Genomic DNA, 21,676 nt, shown 5'->3' on the forward strand with positions numbered 1-21,676 from the left:
AAGTGTAAAATGGCAACAAGCGATCAGAGAGAAGCAAGCTTTCCCAGGGCACCAGCACATCTCCACAGCCTCCTTCCAGCTGTTCCAACTGACATCCACCACGGACACAGCCCCAGCACTCAGGCGATGCTGCCTGTAACTCAGCAAAATTCTGCAACTCCTTTGTGTTTTTCAGTGGAAAAAAGACAACGTCTTGGGTTAGGAACTCACGTAAGAGGGGTTGTTGTTGTTAGTACAACAGGGAACCCTTCCTTCTGATGTCAGGGAAAAACATTTCATGTTAAACCATCTTTCTGCACACCAGCCTGTCTACTTGCACGTGTTTCGGAACTGCTGTTAATTAAATAGCTAAGTCTCTTTAGTGATTTGGCCTCGGCAAAAAGCCACCTGCTAGGTTTCTGTAAACAGGATGCCATTAGCTTCCAGTGACGGCCCCACGGGTCCGCACCGAGGAGCAGGAAGCCCGGCCGGCAGGGCACAGCGGGAGCAGCGAGGTGCGGGGCTGGCACAGGCACACGCACAGGGGTCCAGGACTGCCACAGCTCTGCCAGCAAGGAGGAGGACCAGGCACGGCCTCTCCCAGCTCTTTCTCGCCCTGCTCCCCTGGCAGTGCTCGGATCCAAGGTTACTTGGCTGCACGGTATCAGAGCTGGCCCTGAACACCAGCAGCTGAGCACCAGCAAGGTGAGGGGAGAGGCTGCAGAGCCTGTTCCTGCTCTCAGGGCCCCAGCATTTTCTGAGGTTGCAGCAGGAGAGTGCTGTTTTTTTTCCCACTTCTAATCTTATCTCTTTACCCTGATGTTAGATGCATTTTGTGCGCAGTATTTTCTTTCTCAAGAGGGGAAGAGATGATGCAAAGGAGAGCTCTGTTTGAGGCTGGGGTCTGAGCACATCAGCAGCACGTTGTGAATGAGGGAAGCAGCAGCACCAGGAGCTCCTCAGTGGGAAGTCTGTGTGGGTGTTTGCATTATTCTCTCTGAATTTTTGCTTGATACTTACTGATTTTCATATCGATCTGCTACTAATAAAACCCAGCTAACAGCATTGACGTCAATGGAGTTAGCCTGGATTTGTATCTGTGTCATTAAGGAAGACATCCGGCAGCTTTAGGGGAAATGTGAAGAAACGTGTATTATCCCATTCCTGCACTGACAGGGAACTGATAGTTGAAGAATCACTCTTAGGGACGAAATTACAGGTGTATAAACTGTCAACAGAGTTGAATCATACAGAAAAAGATTAAATACAGAGGCGATGGCTTTTTCACTTGATCTCTGCTGCTGGGAAAGCTGGATTTAAGGGCTTCTGCCTCCTGCCTCAGCCTGCCTGTGTCGGTGTTCTGCACCACAAGCAGGTGAGCTCGGTGGTCCCAGCTGGAAATGCCTTGGCTCAGAGTGGCCACGGTTGGGGGGCAAGCACGTGAGGGGCTGAAATGGGAAGCAGGAGCATGGCTGCAATCACAAGAGAATGCCACCCTGTGGGGGAAAGTCACGGGATTTTAAATAATCTCTTTTAGATTCTTTTTTATCACCTGATGCCTAATCCAGGAGTTTGCATTTTCCATGCTTTCTTCAGTATCAGGACGGGTAGATTTTATTTTCCATTTACTCTGGTGAAAGACTTACACGTAAGATCCACAATGCAGAAGGGGTGGTTTTAAAAGTTGTTGACTTTCAGTGAACTTTTGACAAAATCAGAAGGATCAGTTTAAACAAGACAAATGGTGTTCAGACTGAGGCTGGACGTGCATCCACTTGAGCTGCTGCCAGAAATCCAGGAATGCACCTCTTCCAGAGGAGTGAAGTCCCTGCCTAGGTGGAGTTGTACAGATAAAAGGAAGGGAAACCTTTCTGTAGTGAAAGCAACCTGGATCTTACCTAACAGATGTCACAGAGGACAAACACTTTCATACTGCAGCCAAACGGAGTAGCCAAAACTTCTATTAAGTAGTATGACTTGCTGAATTCAAGACACCAGAAATTAAAAACAAAATAATTTTAAAAATGATAAAAAGTAGTAACATATAAGCAGAACTAATCTTTTGTGCAGTTCTCAAGCTGATTAAAAATAAAGGGGGTGAGGCGGGTGACGAGTCCACCTAGTCAGCTCCCGGTCAGTCCTGATGCCAGAAGAGAGGAGAAATTCCTTTGGCTTTGACAAAACAAAAGGCATGGGAAGAGAGAGGTGCCTACAAAGCCTCCGAAGGCTCTGGAGCCAAACAGCCGGCCTTTCCCCCATAACCACTCTTGGTGAACATCCTCACTTGCATGGACCTGGAGATTCCTCCAGTTTTGCAGCACGAGGTTGGGCACGAGGGTGCAGCAGTGCTCAGGATCAGACCCTGGAGGGAGCAGGAGTGGAGGAGGCTCAAGGGTGGCCGGGCACAGCACCACGGACACAGCCGGCTCCATCCCGGTCCAGTGTGGTGGAGGAATGAAAGGTGACTTCCCATTCTGTAACTCAAACAGGCTTGTCCTGGGCGAGGGGGTGGTTTTATCTGAATCACCGAGGGGGAACGGATTGTTCCTCGTGGGAGGAGACGTGTGAGAGCAGGTACCTGTCTGTTGTAAGAGCCTTTTCTGGGGGCGTTTGGTGATGCTCGCTAGGGAGCTGCGGTGCTTCGTGAGCGCAAGGTATTAACAACTGCAGGATCTTTTTTAACGTAGTCTTTTATGATATTGTCACCTCCTTTGTTCCTTTTTTTTTTTCAGTGCTGGGGGGGTTGGGAGTGGAAGATAGAAGCGGTGGTATCATTAATACCAGAAAACCTGTTCTGCAGGAAAACCCGCAGATGTGTGCCGGATGGGGAAGGAGTGGCTGCGCTCATGACACAACCTGCCGTGCACATAGCTGGCCGGGAGGGTAATGAGGGATGGCAGTCGCCTTTCTCTGACCTCCCTTCCTTATCAGCGCACACCCACCTTCAGCCTCGGATCAAAGAGGCCAGCTGCTGTTTGGGGCCTCGCTCGGTGACCTGTGAGGAGCTGCTCCTCTCGGAGGAGCACAGTGCTTACGCTGCAGGGATGGCTCCTTGTGGCCTGCTCTGCCATTTCCCACCCCACGGGACTTGCTCTGCCGTTGTAAAAAAAGGCTCTGTCTTGGTCCAGAAATGGGCAGCGGCAGGGGATTTTGGTGTCTCTCAGTGGGACGCTTGTAGTTAACAGAGACTTCATGTTATGGAGGTCTATCCCCTGGGATGTACCTGGGAATCAGAGAAACCATTACTCCTGGGAATTTTCCATGACCTGCTTTCCCTCCCTAAATTCTGACAATACCAGTGACCCACTTCCCATTAACGTCCCCCAGGCTGGAGCAGAGGACCCAATGTGGGGGCTCAGCCGGCACCAAATCCACCCGCTCAAACCCACAAACACATGAGCCAGCACTGCCTCATCCTCGCCGACGTGCCGCGGGGAGCAGACCGCGGTGGGCGACGGAAAGGGAACCAGAAAAGGACCTGACACAGCTGGCCCCGCTGCCGCCCGTGCCCCTGGGCCCCCCGCTATGACCCAGCACCGGCACAGGGAAACCCCGCGGCCGCCAGGGGGTGCCCGTGCCCCGGAGCCGCCGCCCCAAGCCCCCCCGACCCCCCCGGGCCCGGCTGTAACCAGCGGCAACGGCGAGCAAAAAAAAAAGGCAAAATAAATTCAAAATTTCAGGAAAAAAAAAAAATCATTCCTCCATTCCTCCACAATTTTCTCACCCCTGAATATTTTCCAGCTCCGGAGCTACCGGGATCGGTTGCCTCCCTCCCAGCCCCCACCGTGCTCGCTTCCCTTTCAAGGCATTTTTTACCTATCTGAGGAATAATTGCAAATTCTCTGCTAGATGGGGAAGGGGGCTCCTGGCACCCGCTGGCAGCCTGCATGGGGAAGCAGGGTCACACCTGCTGCAGGTTCCCGAGGGGTTTGGGGAGCCTGGGGGTGGGAAGGTGGCACGGGTGCTCTGTCACCAGCACCCCAAAACGCCTCTCCGGGGGGAAAGCTGCGGGGAGTGGGGAGCTGCTTGTTCTGGCAGGCGGTGGATGGAGATAGGGGTGGTGGAAATCAGCCTCTCCTGTAAGATGTGTCATGAAACCGCTCAAGGGATTCAGCTGCCTCTGCAGCACACGCAGGCTGTACATCAGGAGGTGTTTTCTTCTGGGAGGCATAAAGCGCTGAGTGCTCCACCTGGGAAGGAACTGCTCGCTGAGCTCCAGCCTGTGTCGTGCAGGCAGCCTGGATGATCTTAAAACCCTGCTCCGTGTAACATCAGTTCACGTGCTCTGAGGGCAAAACGATGCCCTTTCTGTGGGAGGACACTTTCAGGCTGTGCACAGCTGGCTTGTTCTTGGCAGGACATCGTCACGTCCCCACAGGGCCGAGTGTGCTGTGCTGTGCTGCGGGTGCCCCAGCTCCCAAATCTTTTTCCAGGTGGCACACTGGGTGAAGGAGCAGCTGCACCAGTGGCACTTGCTTGGATGCTTCCCCACACAGCTCTCCGGTGGAGGCAAGGCAGCCCCAGTGCAACATTCAGGCACCTCACTGCTATGGCTGACCACAGAAGAGTGTCCTCAGCCTGTCCCCAAAATGGGCTCAAATAAGCAGGAATCAGTCACCGTTGCTAGCTGGTCTTGGGAAGGGATTGCTCCATACTGCACTGGTGCAGCATCACCTCCAGCACTGCGGGCAGTTTGGGGCACCACAAAATATAAAATAAGACACAGAACTATTAGAGAGTGCCCAGAGGAGGGCTACAGAGATGGTGAAGGGTCTGGAGGGGAGGATGTGTGAGGAGCGGCTGAGGTCCCTCGGTTTGTTCAGCCCCGAGCAGAGCAGGCTGAGGGGAGGCCTCATGGCGGCCTGCAGCTCCCTCACGAGGGGAGCGGAGGGGCAGGCGCTGAGCTCTGCTCTCTGGGGACAGTGACAGGACCCGAGGGAACGGCATGGAGCTGGGACAGGGGAGGGTCAGGCTGGGGGTTAGGGAAAGGTTCTGCACCCAGAGGGTGGTCGGGCACTGGGACAGGCTCCCCAGGGAAGTGGTCATGGCACCGAGCCTGACGGAGTTCAAGCAGCGTTTGGACACCGCTCTCAGACACAGGGGCTGATTTTTGGGCGGTTCTGTGCAGAGCCAGGAGTTGGACTCGATGACCCTTGTGTGTCCCTTCCGACTCAGGATGTTCTGTGACTCGGTGACCAGCAGCCCCAGGAGGCGCAGACAAGGGGCTCGCTCCTGCCTCGGCAGCGCCTGAGGAGCCCCCGGCCGCTGTGCGGTGCCGCGCGAGGCGCAGGCGAGGGCAGGGCGAGGCTGGCGGCCTGCAGCTGGGGCCTCCACACGCGGCCAGCAGGGACACGGGCGGCTGGGGGAGAGGGACAACCTTCGGGAGGCAGCTGGTGGTGTCTTTGTGGGGCTCTGGGAAACAGAGAATAATCCTTCCTCATGATAAATGAGGACAGCAGGGTGTTTTGGGTTTGGTTTTGTTTTGTTTTATTTAAATGTGTTGTTGTTCTTTTTTTCTTCTTTTTCTCATCTCTATCTTCTTTGAAAACATGCATAGCCTGCATTTCCTGGGAGGGCTTTCAGGTGACTGTCAGCCCACTGAATTTATGGCCCTGCAGGTGTCAGAGAAGCAAAACCTGATCGTCTGAATCTGATTCAGGGAATTTTAATGTATTTGAGTATCGCTGGATACCTGTGAGACCCGCTGTGTGGGAAGAGGCTGTTTTGCCCCCAGTTTCCCAGCCTTGCTCTCTGGAAGAGGTGGCTGCTCCCTGGACGCTGTGCTCCTCGGGGCCACCATCTCAGCAGCTTCACCACACCCCTGCTCCTTTGCCTCTTGCTGCCCAAGAAACTCAATACTTACATTTGAAGGGAAAACAAACAGACAAACAAAAACGCTAAAGCAGAGACCAGTTGGGTATGAAAGCTGAGAGCTGGGTCTCCAAATCCCTATTTTCATGTTTGCCTCTGAAACATTAAACCCACGTGGGGACATCAACACTCCCTTTGTCTCGGTTCTCTCTGCTACATGGGCTTTCTCCTCCCTCTCCCTCTCGGGGAGGCTGCTGCTGAAGATGGCGTGTTTCCCCCTGCCCACTCTGCCCCCACCTCCCCAGGCTTTGATCACAGCAGCTGTGGAAACCAGACTTTGAAAACGCAGTGATTTCACAGACGTGTTGATTAGGAAATGAAATTCCAAGAAGCAAATGACAACCCAGCTGTACTGCCGGGGTCTGTGAGACTGGAGCTCCCCACCAGGAAATGTATTTTCATATTTTTTGACACATCCAGGGTGTTGTATTATTAATAAAAAATGCAGACAGAACTTCTTAAGAGAAAATGACTTCCAAAGAAATTGCTTTTTTTTTCTCCCCTGTGAATCTGTAGTCTTCCTTGAAGACAACTCAGCCCTTTCTCTCTTCTGCAGAACAAAAATGCAGCATATGAACAAAAATGAAACGTACATTTATCCCAGAGCAGGGAGCATCTCTTGGGCGAGCAGAGAGACTCCAGTGATTTCTCTTCCCTAGCAGGTTGTTAATCGAGGTTTCCAATTTCATAGGAAAACGGATTTAATGGAGGACGGAAAGAGGGCTGGGGACCTTCGTGGTTAACTCTAAAGAAAAATAACCCCAGCCTTGCTAACCTATGAGGACCAGATTAAGTCTAGTCCATCCACCTGGGGGGGAAAGGACTGTCTGATGTGGTTGCCCCCACGTCAGCTGTAATGCCGCAGGAGGACTCTGAGACTTTCTGATTCAGAACTCTCCAAATCCAGCTCTGAAAAACAATCTTTTGTTTCCCTGCCGTCTGGATTAATAGCATTGTGCATTTCTGAGTGCCCCTGACACTATTTGGAGTATATCAACCCAAGGGAGGGGTGTTTTGTGGCTGATTCTTCTCACTTTTGTTCCTGTGAAAGCAGTAATTGCCCTCAGTGGGGGTTGAACATGGGCAACGTTGCACTCCAGACCTAGGACAAGTGGGATGCCGAACACAGCCTGCCGAACCCACCCATCCGAGCAACAAGCCAGGCAAGGAGGCTTTGCAGTAGTGCTGTGAATGGGGTGTGACGGGGCACATATCACAGCCAGAGAGGCTAAAGCATATAAAATGAGGGGTAATGCTGGCCCAGGCTGGAAGGATTTCATCCTACTCTTCTCCAGCTGTCATTCAGAGATATCCAAGCAGGCTGAGTCTGACCTCCAAACACAACAGAGGTAGACAACAGCCTTTATTCCTGTGGGCCTTCTTCCCCACCAGCACAGAAAGGGTGAAACTATTTCTCTCCGTTGGCTGCCTCCCTGCTCTTGGTACTGCTTGAAAATCACTCCACAAATTAAAGCCAGGGTTCAGCCCTTACAGCTGGAGCTTGTTCTGCATGAGGTGCCCCGCTGGGAAGGGATTTTTCATGAAGAGCGGCAGAAAGCCCATTTTGTGATCCCTGGTGCCCGTGCTGCGGCAGCCACCCCCTCCCTCCCGCTGTTCCCACAGATACATCCCCAAAATGTGGGCGGCCGGTCCCTCTGCAGTGTGAGAAGTGGGGGAGAAGTGACCTGGTCCCTGCAGAGGGCGGGTGACACCGCCGGCACCCCCAGCTCGCAGGTGACACCTCCAGCACCTCACTGCCGGCAGCAGGATGCCGGGGAAGGGAACATGTGCCAAAGCAGCTCGTGAAGGCACCTTTTTCCTGACAGCGTTACGTCCCCCCCAGCAAGACGCGGCTTTGACCCATGGCCACAGCGTGGCTGTGCCCATGGTGGTCTGGCCTCACACAGCGGGGCTGGGGGCAGGAGCTGGCCCTGGGGTTACAACACGGCAGAGCACTGGGCTATGGGGCTCCTGCAGGCACCATTGCTATCCGATAATTGGGCATAACACCCCAAAAAGCCAAGGTGCTGATGGATGGAGGCAGCCAGGAACCTGTGCAAGAAGGGGAAATTGCAAGCCAGGTGGTGTAATGGCTCGGCGGCAGCAGCAAGGGGAAGAGGCCGGATTCACCTGCAGAAAAAGCCACCCCGCCTCGCCCTGCTGCCTGCAGCGCGGTGGCTGCCCCAAGTGACGGCTTAATCACAACATCCTGGGGGTGATTAGAGGGTAGGAAGCACAGGTTCAGCTCAGCTTTTTATGTGTGGGGTTCCTAAACCCTCTCTACAGTGAATGCTCCAACCCATGTACACCTGGGGGACTTTGACCCACAGGAGCAGGCATTACTGAGTTTTCCAGGGGCTGCCCCCTTCCCTGCTCCCATTGCTACCACCTAAGTCACCAGCCAGTGAGGAGGCGAAGGCACGTGCATGTTTCAGTGCGTGTATCATTTTTAATGTGTTTATTTTTAGCTTGTTTCTGCGGCCGGTAGAGGATTCCACAGGAAATCCTGCAGCCAGGGGATCATGAAAAGCTCAGGTTCCCGATTGTGTTACATACGTTAACAGAGATGTGATCTATACGGTTTTTATAAAAGGCAGCTATAAATACTTCCTCCAGCTGCACCGATATCCCCTCGTCCCTCTTCCCTCCACGACACCTGTTGACACTCGTGTACCAAATTAAGATTTGCTGCTCGGAGGGGAAGGGACACCCTGGCTCCGGCCCCGCGGCGAGGCGAGGCGAGCCGTGTCGCAGCACCTGGGCTATGAGAAGAGGCTTCTCTCATCTCCTCGCTGGCCCTGTGGTGCTGCCCAGGATGCACACGGTTGGAAAAGGCACTGCTGGGAAGCTGCCACGGGGGTTACAAACTCTGAGCTCCATCCTGAGACGCCCCTCATCACCTACGCCCAGCAGACCCCAGAAAGAGCAGAGGGAGCGCTGTGGGGACCCCGTGTCGACATTTTGCCTTTCACAAGTTAGGTGGTGAAAATCCCCCTGCCAACTGTGAGACAGAGAGCCTGGTGCAGGAGGATTATCTTAGAGATGCGTTCAGTTCAAAGTTAAAGAAATTAGCAATTTAGCCCTTTGCTTGGCAGCTTGAAAACACGGGGCCTTCTGCACCTGGAGGAGGTCTTGGCTGAGGGATCGGGCTTAAGGAGGGGAAAGGAAAAGCAGCATTTGCTTCCTCCTCTCTGCTCCTCCCTACTGTCGCCCCTGTCAGGACTCCCGGCAGCCCTTTCAGCTGCAATGTTCTCCAGCAATGCGAGCAGGTCTGTGTAAGACTGGCACCTTGCTGACTCACGCGCCGTGTCGCAGCACGCCGCTCCCCGCAGCCCTTGTGCAAGCTCACCGGGGCGGCGGGCGGCCGCAGGAACCCTCTCTGCCTCGTGGTTTGAAGCCACTGGAAGGACACAGGCCACGTCTGGGCGGCTCTGTTCCAGTGCTGTCCGTGGCTGCGGCTTGGTTTGGTTTTTCAGCCTGCCAATATTTCAACGTGCACACCGCAAATGGAGCATGGACGTCCCGGTCCCCCAAGGGAGAGGTGGATGTGGTACTCCGGACAGAGACTGGGCACTGGTGAGTCTATGGGAAACGTCTGCTCCCTTGGAGGCTTGAGCCCATCCTGCCTTGTGCTAGCATCTCACAAAGAAACCAGAGGCACTGAGCAGCACGATTCAGCCTCAGGTGCTGCCTTGTGACTTTAGGGCCAGATCATCGGCTGGGACAAGTCAGCGTAGCTGCACCGAAGGCAGCGAGGATGAGCAGGTATTTTCCTGGTGTCTTGCCAGTCCTTGATTCCTGTCCAGGGCTCCACACCTACCCCAGCCTACCTCCTGGTGCAAAAGTGCTCGGTTTGAGTCATCCGGAGGATCCGCAGCCTGGCTCATTAACTGTAATGAAAAACAAAGTTAATAAAACTCTTCTCGTTCGTGCCCGCCAAGGATTCGTCTCCCAGCATATAGCTGCTCTGCGGTGGAGTGACAACATATTGGGGCTGACTCTCAGCTCCAGGACTCCGCATTTAGACTAGTGTAAAATCACAGTAACACAGGCATCAGACTCATTATTTATGATACAGTTTTAAATTATACAGTTTTGCCCCCTCAGTCCGTAGCTAGAAATCACCACTTCCCACATGCAGCATATGCAAAGTTTTATTTTTAAAAACGTACTTCCATCTTTTGAAAGAGTAAAGGCAGAGCACAAAAAGATGAATTAATATGACCTGTTATTAAGTTATGAAATGCTTACAAGCCCACAAAACCATTCAGCATCCTTAGGAAAGAACTGAATTGCAGGGCCAGGAAGCTGCTGTGTGGCAAGTGGCACAGGTACCAGCATCCACCTGCAGGTAGCCAGGAGTGTCTCGCCGTGGAGCCAGCACGGGGGACGTCAGGAAAAGCTTGGGAGGAGCCAGCCAGATGTTTGCTGGGACCAACAGGGCAGGACGACCCACACGAGGTGTTGTAGTGGCTGCGCCACACGGCCATGAGGACTGAAGCTGCATGAGCACTCCCTGGCCTTTGGGGAGAGCTGTGGGATGAAGAGAGAAAGAGAAGTGGGTGTCCAGGAACAGAGGGGAAAGGTCTGGGGTGGGGGTGGGATGGACGAGGAGGAGGAAGTTGGGATACGGAGGTGGGTGGGAGGCAGAGGTGGGCCTCAGAGGACGTAGGACAGAAGGAGGGCACCTAGTCCCCATTAGGAAGCGTCTCCTGCAACAGCCGGGCCGAACAAGCTCTTCCCATCTGCACTTCCCTGCCACCAGCTGAAGCCTGCTGATCCCGAACCCTGCATTGGTCCGCAACCCAAGAACCTTGCGTTGGGGCCCGACTCTGCCCCAGCCCCATCACCATGCTGTTTGCTTCCCTGCAGCCCAGGAGTGCCCCTGCAGACGTGCAGGCAGCCTTGAGAAGGCTGAGGTTACCAAGTCAGCCGCTCCGGAGTTAGGAAACGCAGAAGGAAGGCTGCCTCTGCACGTTTCTCATTTCGTTATTTCCCCAAGGCTCCCCACCCAGGCTCCTCGCCACGCTCCAAATGGACGGCTCCCACCTGCAGAACCACAGCTAAGCAAAAATCCTGCTCAGAGAGAGACCTGAAGTAGCCCCGTGTGAGCCCTAAAGCAGTTTAACTGCTGAGCTTAGGGTAAATCAGCCCACTCCGCTGCGCTAATGCATGCACATTGCTCCTGGTAGAGGCACCAGCTCCGGCTCAGCACCGCCGGCGTATCCCAACGAGCAGCTCCGTGACTCTGCAAGCTGCCCAGAGTGCTGGCTCTGCCCGGCGTTTACGGCTGGTTGCACAAACGTCCCCTGGGCTTCGGTGTCCCAGAGCTTCACAGTCACTGCTGGGCTGAGCCTGGCTACGACTGGGTGAGGCAGCACAGCCGGGGAACAGGAATGAGGCGAGATTTGGGTCAAAAACTGTCCCTGTGCCCTGGAGTCAGGCTGCAGTCCCATGTGCACCCCCTCTCCCCTGCTCCCTGGCCTCACCAACTCCCGCAGCAAAGCAAAGGGGATTCCTCTGGAAATGCAGTGGGATCTGTAATTAAAGCCTGGATCCTTATGCGCGAGCACAGCGAGGCCACATGCCGGCTGATTTACTTTGTAGCTTGAAGAGCGTTCCTTTAATGTAGGAGGGTTGTTGTTGGTTTGTTTTTTTTTTTAACATGCACAAGCAACATAAATAGGACTTCATCTTTTATGTATTTCCTTGTGCCTTCCAGACCCAGAGCTCCTCTACATCATTCTCTGTTTTGATAGATGCACTTACTAGAAAAAGATGTAAGGATATTTTCATTGCAGTACATCATATTCACATGCATAAAATATTAAGAGCAGTAGAGCTGAGCCCAAAAACAATGCGGTACTTTAGAAAATAGTATTAGTCTTTTCCTCAGGTATTAGAGAAAGTGATAAATCCTCCTCCGTTATGCATTACAGCCTCCACAGGTTCCCAAGGGGTGCGTGTGTGACACAGGTAGCGGGAGGGTCTGTTATAAAGGCAACAAGAAGGTTACATATGCACACAGAGAGGGATATAAATATATTTGTGTGTGTATATGTTCTTACACGGCGTTTGTCAGCAGTGCTGCTCTCTGCAGAGGACAGCATGCATTTCCAAAGTCCTGCCCCAGTCTGCACTGCGTCTTCCCATGGAGGATGTGGGAACCTGGAGGACACATGGGGCCACAGGACACGGCAGCGTATGGCACACCGCACACACGCAGCAAATGTATGGAAAGAGTACGTTTTCTCTGCCTTGGAACAAATATTTTGAAGTTTAGTTTAAGCTCCCTTCTTCTCTACCGAAGGGCTTACAGCCCAGGTCCTCGAACGTCCTCCAAACGTCCCCTCTCCTCTCACTGCAGTTGGACCTCGGCCCCAGGTGAGCTCAGGCTTGGTCTCAGGTGGTTGCAGCTGATGCCTCAGTCCTTCAGCAACATCTCCTGGGGCCAAGCGCCCTGGCAGGTCATCTGAAGGTTGCTGAGGCAGTTAGTACCAGAAAATAAGAACTCAAAGGTAAAACGTCAAGGATCATACCCAATGTAGAACCTCTCGGTTCACCCTTCCTTACGAGAGGGGTGAAGTTACTCAAAAGGAAAATCTTCCCAGGATTAGTGTCTGGGTGTTTTTCCATCCACCAGCTCTTTCCCCGTTCCTCAGGCCCGTGTGCTTTTCCAGTCTGTCAGATCTTCCCCTGTGTCCCGCAGGTTCCTTCCCTCCCTGCTCTCCCCCAGCCGGTCCCTGTGCCGCTGAAGCTGTGCTGCTCCCAGCCTGTGGCAAGCACCGCGCGGGGCAGGCGATGCCCATCGCCCACCTTGGCTGGAACCCTTCCACCTGCTATTGTAGATGCACAAAAGTGCTTTCAATGGGAGTTGTTTGAAAAATCAGAACAAACATTTGCTGAATCTTCAAAAATCTGCAAGTCCTTTTCATTCTGCTGACTTCCAGAGAGAGGAATCTCTCCTTTGTTCAGAAAGCCTTACAAAAGGCTTATATGAAAAATTACGGGTGGCTCTTCTTCGTGGGTGTTTTGGTTCTCTCTTCTTCCTTTTTTCCACCTTGCTACTGAAAAAAGAAAGGTAACTATAAAAGGTTTCTAAAGCATTAAAAGTCATACCTCTGAATTTCTCACCAACATTACTTCCCTTTTCAAAATCAGCTCCAAAAATCTGAAACTGTTATGAAAGTTTTTAGAAAAATTTAAAGGGACGACTCCTTGACATCCAGGTGGCTCAAGCTACAGTAGGCACAGAAGAAAGTCAAACCAGAACCAAAATACGAAAACTCGTTTATAGGCAGAGAATGTGAGTGGGAAAAACATTAAGGGTGTTAACAGTCATATTAACGCCATGTGCAGCATCTCCTGTAAACGGGTAGGGGAACGTTGCTGTTGGCAGTCTTGGGCAATGCTGGGAAGTATTTACGGGCTCAACGGGATCCTATGCTTGTAAGGGTAAGTCCTGCCGGCAAGACTTATTGCTCTGTTGTAGAGAGGTGATGGAGAAGGTAGGTGGCAAAGGGGACATAAAGGCACCCCCGTAACAGCCCTTGTGGGACACAGGGAGCCCTCGGCTGGCTGCGGCACCCTGGGGCGCCCCAACCCTGCCCCCAGCAGCCTGTGGCTGCTCCTGCGGGAAAGGGGTTTTTGTGAATGGTGAAAGGAGACTTTGGTCAAGAAAGTCCCAGGGGAAGCACCAGGCTAAAACAGGGAAGGGCAAAGGTGGAGGGAAGGAAAGCAATGAATGGTAATTAACACAATATGTTTGTGAGTGCGTTTGCCTGTAAATCATGTGATTCTGTAGAAAAAGAAACAATACAAGATGTATAGAAAATGAGAAAACTCCTCGGCTCTACGCCACAGGCTGAATTTTCTCCACAGGGAATACCTGCAGCATGCACGGACTTCACTGCCAAAAGGAACGACTCATTTATCAGGTTTATATAGCGCCGGGCACTTCGGGCAAGTCATACAGAGCCATGTGATTCATGCAAACCGCAGAGCGAACCCTGAGACTGTGTCATCAGTGAAGAAAAGCTAAGCTGCGACTGGCACTCCCGGCCAGGAATAAGCAGGGTCTCTGCCCTGACTGTCTGGGGATGACGACGTCCCAGGGCTCCAAGCCCAGAGCTCGCCAGGCTCACGGCAGCGGCGGCAGCGAGGAATGCAGCCATCGTCAGCGCCGTCCGACACGAGACCACAGTGCTTGAGTTGATTATTTGTGTTTGTTTCAACAGGGACAGTCCTAATTTTCAATTGCTGGTTTTTATTTCAATAATCAGAAAGCACTCCTTCTAATTCATTTTCCTCTTTTCTTCTGTGCATCTTGAAAACAGCACTGTGCTCAGATGATAAAACATCCTCTTGCTCTCCAAAAGTGTTTTTATGTTCTTGTGTGATGTGAATTCTAATCAGGACTGTGGCAACAGCATTAATCTGATATTTTCCCAATTCCATTTGAAGCTGTTGACCTTCTATCAGATATTTTCAAATCAGCAGCTCTTTTTTTCCTATGAAACAAGCCCAAAGATAATATGTATTTCTCACCTCCTTGGTGCTCTGAAACTGAAAAAAAAAAAAAAAAAGTGATGAGGTTACTACACATCTACTGTAACAGCAGGGCTGTTGCATCGTTCATCGTTTCGCAGGTCGCTGTCAGCATTTGACGAGAAGGGAAGGCAAAAGGTGGTTTAGTACTGGAAGAGCAAAGGTGCTGAGAAGCTGGGACCATACACAAAATCCACCTGTGCTGTGCAGCCCTCTAGCTGGTCTGCTACAAATCATTTTTTAAAACTCATTTGTGCACTTAAAAAAGACGTTTTGTAGTCTTGGTGCTATATCATGATAGAGAAACTCAAGACAAACAGGCAAAGTAAATCCTCCTGTGATTTTGTAAAGGTTGTTCACGACTGTAACATTAATTCATCGTTCAGAAAACCTTCCCTTCAGTGGAATACATAATGTGCCTGCCTTTGTCAGGCGATTATTGGGGATGTATCCCCAACACACCAACGCCGCGCTGCAGCTGTGTGCGGTCACCGATAACTTTCTGGACACCAGGGAAGCTCCAAAGGAAAGTAATTGTTGTGGAAGTTTATGAAGAAGGTAGATAGAAAGATGTAAGTATTTATAGGCCTGTCTCCCTGACACGAGTCCCAGCAGTACAATGGAATGACTCACATGGATCCCGATTAACAAAGAGGGAAATATAATTAATGCCAATCAACAGGATTTTATGGGAAGGGACCCTTTCAAACTGACTTGTTATCTTTTACTGAGCAGATTGCAAGATTGAGCGATAAAGTTAACGAAGCTGATGGGAAAAAAAAAAACAAAACTTCGACTTCTTTAAGGCCCTTGACTTGTGGCAGCAGAACACGTTGAGTGAGAAAGCATAACGATGGGAACGCCGTGTGGCACGTACCCAACACCTAACCGATGGCCTTACACCACCACTGTGATGCTCCTGGAGGGGCACTGGGGACACCCCAGGTGGCAGACACTGCTCTCTGCTCGGCTCAGCTTCCTCCCCAGCCAGGTTTTGAACCCTCTGTCCTTGCAGCCCTTCCCTTTGCTCAACCCCTGCCACCAGCTGGCTTTCCTCCGAGTTATTTTCCCCCCAGCCCTTCCCCACCCCAGGATGCTGGTGCGTTGAGTGAACATTCAAGGTGGCAATTACTTATGAAACCATTTTTTTATTGGCAGAAAAAATACCATATGGTGTTGTAACCCAGCACAGCTGATTCTTGGTCGGCACCAATTCACATTTTTATCAAGGTTCTTGATCTGCACCAATTCATGAGTTTATCAAAGACCATAAAGGAACAGAAAGGATTACTGATAAGCCTTGCAGATGACCACAAGATGGAGAGAAGTGGAAATTAAAAGATGTGTCAGTGGGGCAAAGTAAAACAGTTTGAAAAACTGTGTTCAGGTGAGCGATACACATTTGAGTATGACCAAAAATCACACTTGTAGGAAAAATAAAGCACACTTTGAAGGCAGGAGACTCCGTGTGTGTTGAGGGGAAGGGTCAGAGATACTGAAAGGGCACTTGAGTCACGGCCAAACGTATGTTTCCAGAGTTCAGTTACTGTATCCAAAAGGGCTAAATGGGTTCTTTGACTGGGGCATCAGCAAAATAAGTTATATCACGTCTGTATTTGGGCTTTGTGTTTTTACAGCTGGAATACCATGTTCATGTCTGGTATCCACAGCACAGACGGACTGATAAGGTGGAGACGAATCAGTGAAAGCACGCATGCTAATGCTTACAAAACTGAATAGGGTGAATTTTGGTGACAGACCTCAGGATTTAAATCTCTTCAGTTTCTTAAAGAGATGGCTATGGGGTGAGCCCAGTCCTGGTTGGGAGTGAACGTCTGATCATCCAAGAGACAGATGTAGGAGAGATCCAGTAGCTGGAAGCTGCCGTTAGGTATATTCCAAGCAGAAGCAAACGTTTCTAAAGGTGAGGGTGTACAACGACAGGAACAGTTTTCCCAGATTGCTCATGGCTTCCTTGCCCCTGGCAATATGCAAATGAAGATGAAAGATTTTTTTTTTCCCTGAAAGATAAGATCTAAATCAAATGCAAGTTACTTCAGGGAAATCTGGAGAGGGACTTCAGGGCTTGGTTCTGCCAAAGCTTTGCAGATAGCTCGAGCAAGAACCTGAGACTTCATCCAGGTCACCTTCAGAGACCACTGCGCTCAGCCCAAGTTCCTACCTCAAAGCACACTGTCACATAAACAGTCCGGGCTTACAAGTGGGTGTGCTTGTGCACTTAACTCTGTGCAGACACACTTAGAGGTCTCTGGAGAAGTGTGTAATCAGCAGGGATGGCAGCTGAGAGGCTCCCGGACCATTGATTCTCATGAAGGTGCGTGTGGTTATCACAGGCGCGAGCTGCTGGTTGGACGCCCGATGCTCTGGGCTGGAGACAGAGAAGGAAGCTGTGCCTAACATCTTCTTGGCAAGTCTCTCCTGGCAAAAACAGCTCTTGGGGCTTATGGTGGGCCCTGGGAATTTCAGCTGAGCTGCGTACTTTAAATTAGCCTGTCGACAATTTTAGACGTTCCTTTTTGAACAAGCGTGGGCAATACCTTTTTTAGATAACCTGTGCCCAGAAAGCCTGGAATTTATCTCACTGCTACCAAACAATTGCTTCCCACTAACACTCAGGCACACCAATTATTAATTTGCGCTTGAAAACATTACATGTACTAGAGTCATCTATTCTTTTCCCATCATTGTGAATGGAGTCTTTGATTCAGTACTAACCACACAGGAAACGGTGTAGGAGGAACAGTAACATGCCTGACTCAGATCGCAAGGCATCCGAAAGGATTTGTGTTTAAGATGCAGCTCTGTTGGGGTCATGCACTAGTAGGAATAGAAGAGGGTTGTTATAAAACACCTATTTTAGCTTCATAGAGTCGAGTTCAGAGCATGACTGCCAACTGACTCCTTGTCCTTGTGTTTCCTTTGTAACCTGCAAGGCATCAGGTTTATGGAAAGCTAGGGAGATATTTTTTATTCTCTCACTTTTTTCAACACTGACCTTGTGCCAACCTGCCAGAACAGGCAGGGAATAGTGCAGTTCATGCACTTGACAGCAATCCCATCGTGAAAGTTCACACCTTGGGTACCGTGCCATATAGCTCTGCAGGCAAAGCTTGGCCTGGCAGGTAAGGAATTACATGGAGCTTGTGATCCAGGAACCACCACTGCTTGCTCCTGTTTCCTCATATTCGCAGCCCGGTGCCTGATCTCTCTGATATCTGAGGTACGCAGAGCAATTGTGCTGCCCCAGCCGTTCTGCTGTCCCCAGGGACTCAGTCTTTCCCTGTATGGAAAGGCAAGCTTGGAAGTCAAAACTGCATGGAAGAAGTCTAAGGAATAAGTCAATACACAAAATCTCATCCCACCTTTCAGCTCTCTTTATCTGCTGGTGTGACAGTGTGGACGTGAAGGTGAGGAGGCAAATCTTTTCTCTTTCCATTGTTTTCTCTGCTGTCAAAAACACATTTCACCCTGGCCTTGCAGTGGGTTGCACTTGGGCCTCATTATGATTGAGTGTGGACTATTGATTGAGGTTGTAGACAGTAATCAGTGCTTTTCTATCAATAGCTTTGTCACCACCATTTTCAAAATCACACATTTCTCCTTCCTATTATAAAACACTGTTAAGATTTTCTTTGCAAGTTACAATTTTGAAAACACATACAAATAATGCTTTTAGCTTTAAAGGCAACTCCGATAATGAAGCAGTCCTGAAAATCATCCGCTAGATGGAATAATCTTAGAATTTCTAAGAAACAAACAAATAAACAAACAAACAAGGCATCAGAATAAGAATGCATAATAGCGGCTACATTCCTGTGGCTTTTAAAATGTGTTTTTTAAAGGCTTGAAGAAGCACCAAAAAGTCACATCAGATTAATAATTGTCAGTCTAAACTGGTATTTTTGTATAACCAAAACTGATTTAACATTTCGGAAGATTCCCAGGTGGTGTATACTGTCACAGCCGCAGTGCAGGACAAGGCAGCTATAACAATTACATTAGCTGATTTTCCACTTGCCTCCACCAGCTGATGTCTTTCAGTCCCCAGCTTCTAAAGTGAGGTGAGGGGAATATAAATATCTCAGTCAGTTCTCCATATGTAATCGCTTTTCCAGAATTAACACTGAAAAAAAACCATACATTTGAATACATTTAAATAAATCCTTGCATTTTGTCCAGCAGTTGTAATCAATTCCATCATTTTTGCTCTGATCACAATGTTAAAGTAAGGATCTACTATGCACATGCAGTGTAGTATTGAGAGATTCTTTGTGACTAGCAGTGACTTTTAATGTTCAGAAGAAAAAAAAAATCTAAATGCTTCCACATAATGATGTTGTTTTGTATCATATTGTTTTCTTTTGTTTTCCATGTGTGGCGATAGCCAAAAATGTGACATAAAATGGCACCTTAACTAGCAAAGCTGCTTCCTGTGTGTCTTTGAGTCATATTCTCCAACTTTACTGACAAAAACAAGTTTTTACAACTGTTAGCATGATAGAGTCACTACAGCTCAAAGCAAAATTTGCAGCCTATTCTGGGTAATATATAACATACAAGCATTGTCATCTAAGTCCCACTTACGAAACCACTGTCACTATCACTAGCACAAGAACCAGAAAAAACAATTTGACTATTAGATCTCTTTCTGAGCTTTCTGAATGTTTAGATAGGAAAAAAAAAATCACTTTTTGATTTGTGAATATTTATGGGCAACAAAAAAACAGGAATCCCACGCAATCTTATTATTTTTTTTTTACTATGTCCAAATTTCTAAGATATTAATACACTTTGAAATGAACTCATCTGTCTAAACACGAGAGGCAGAATATAGCAACAATGAAATAAAAACTAAAGTAGCTGTTATGTAATTTGTCATTTCCCGGGCAGGTTTTGCTACATGGGACAACCAACACTAATCAATGTTGCCATTTATCGGCCATAAAACAGCAAAATGAACTGCTGTTATTTTTGTGGTCTCAAGCATTTTCTTCAAAAGTTCTTACTTCAAAATCACTTTGCCAGTCGGAAACATGACCCTGAAAGAAACAAACATTCCTTCCCCCTCAGCCTCTCTTCCCTCACCACCCCCTCCACAGCCCCTTTTTATTTGGACAGCGAGCCTTAAATGTGGGCTCTACCGAAAGCAACAGCAGAACTCCTACTGCATCGATGGGTCTAGGACTTTCACCTAACTCTCCAGAATTATACAGCATAAAATCTGATCTGTGTCCATGGAATGGCAACACAAGTGGATATAGCACCATACTTTAATGTCTCTTAGTTTATGTTTGTATGTACAAACAGCTCCAGTGAATTCAGTTCACACTCTGAAAATCACTCCCAGGCTTTGCTGCTTGCAGTTCAGCATTCCCATGCTAGCTACAGTTCCCAAAAATGCAGGATGAGAGCATTCATCTGGTTAACAAACAAAGTAAATCTCTGCCTATTTTTACCTTTTCCTGACTCTGCCATAAGTCAATTACCATTTTTTTTATAAACAAATTCTAGAGAACACATTCTACTGGCAACCGAAAAGAAAGCGATGAAGAAGCAGCCCTGTGGCAAACACGGAGAGTCAGGAGATCTGGATACTTTTCCTGGCTTTGCTTCAGGCTTTGTGCCTGACCTTGGCACACCAGATAGAGGCAACTCCCTCTCCGTTCCCAGCGCAAAGGGTCCTGCCTGCTGCGGAAGGAGAGCGGCTCCACCATGGATGTGTACAAGCCGAGTATATATGCACACAGACGTATACATGTGCATATGTATGAACACAGATCGTTTGCACAAGAGGTAAGTATTCTTCAAATTACCCCAAATTCCTGTCACTGACACAGAGCAAGGAGTTAACTTAGCTTGGGGGCAAGCAAGGAAGATACGACTCTGTGTAAATCCCGAGTTTCTCCTTCCTCAGTTGAGGTGGTGTGGAGTTTTCTGGTCCTGATGATAGAGTAACAGGCATGCAACTTATTTATCGGGTAGTGTTCAAGGGCTATATTTCCTTGCTAGTGTCTCTAAAAGTGAGGAAAATATTACCTACATCGTAGGATGGATTTCAAGGCCAAGCTGGTAAATATTTATAAGAAGCATAAAGTTTGTCAGATAAACTATGCTTTAGAAAGACAAAATGTTATCGCTATACTGCCAGATCTCCAGAGATGCCAAGTTTCTACAAATCCCACCCAATCCAGCATTTTTTTCTGCAGTTTTTTTCTGCCTTTTTTCCAGAAAAAAAAAAAAGAAAAAAAAAAAAGAAAAATAGATGTTGTTTCTAAATGAGCTATACACCGAATACACAAAAGTTACTTTCTTTTCTCATTTTTTATTCATAATTGTACCTTCTCATAACATGCTCTTTCTTCCTTGTAAACTTGGAAATGACTGTGCAGAGGAACTGCTGGGCAGATGAAGCATGTTTTGATAGCACAGGCTTCCACCCTCCTCCAGCCAACGAGCCATTAAACCCGCAGTATTTCTCTGGAGCCTGTCTGCGCCAGGTTAGATCCGCTAACACCAGCCGCAACCCTTCCCCGCGTGTGAGCTCCCTTCTTTATCACACTTGTGCACACCCTCTTTGGGGCCGGCGGTGATCAACAACAAGGATAGGCTTTGGCAGTTGGAGGCTTGAGGACCAAATCTTGGCCGTGCTGTTTGCTCTGAGCACCGTGATAGAGCGGACGAGTTTCCAGAGGGAGAGCGGTCCTGGGTATGAGCAGCAGGGCCCGTCCCCACGTCCCTTGGCCAGGCGAGGACTCGCTCCTCAGGGAGGTGTTATGGTCCTTCACGCTGCACACGTCTTCCTCACACACTGCCTCTCCTTCTGCCCTGCTCCTCACAGAATCACAGCATGGCCGAGGTTGGAAGGGACCTCTGGAGGTCATCCAGTCCAACCTCCCTGCCGAGCAGGATCACCTAGAGCACACTGCACAGGGTGGCACCCAGGCGGGTTGTGAATATCTCCAGAGCAGGAGTCTCACACAGGAGAGAGACACAACCCGTGGGCAACCTGTCCCAGTGCTCTGTCACCTCACAGTACAGAAGTGCCCCTCAGATGCCTTATGACCGGACGAGGGGGAATGGGCTAAAGTTGCGCCAGGGGAGGTTTAGGTTGGATGTTAGGAAGACCTGCTTTATCAAAAGGGTTGTTAGGCATTGGAATGGGCTGCCCAGGGAAGTGGTTGAGTCACCATCCCTGGAGGTCTTTAAAAGACGTTTAGATGTAGAGCTTAGCGATATGGTTTAGTGGAGGACTTGGTAG

General features: G+C 49.7%; 1 protein-coding gene and 1 long non-coding RNA gene across 9 annotated transcripts in view; both read left to right on the top strand.

Annotated features, from left to right (window-relative positions):
- Positions 1 to 6,569: 6,569 nt before the first annotated feature.
- On the top strand, positions 6,570 to 14,227 carry LOC310900834. Its single transcript, XR_014585410.1, has 2 exons — positions 6,570 to 9,615; positions 13,732 to 14,227. It is a non-coding gene; the product is annotated as an uncharacterized lncRNA (long non-coding RNA).
- Positions 14,228 to 20,115: 5,888 nt separating this feature from the next.
- Positions 20,116 to 21,676, top strand: part of MARK3 (microtubule affinity regulating kinase 3) — a 66,043-nt gene continuing 64,482 nt past the window's right edge. For all 8 annotated transcript variants that reach the window (XM_083837316.1, XM_083837326.1, XM_083837324.1 and 5 more), the window contains exon 1: positions 20,116 to 20,211. In XM_083837316.1, coding sequence (XP_083693442.1) covers positions 20,131 to 20,211 — 81 coding nt within the window. In that variant the 5' untranslated portion in view covers positions 20,116 to 20,130. The remainder of the gene's footprint in view (positions 20,212 to 21,676) is intronic.

This window comes from Anser anser (genome assembly GCF_964211835.1).
Source record: "Anser anser genome assembly, chromosome: 5".
NCBI lineage: Eukaryota > Metazoa > Chordata > Aves > Anseriformes > Anatidae > Anser > Anser anser.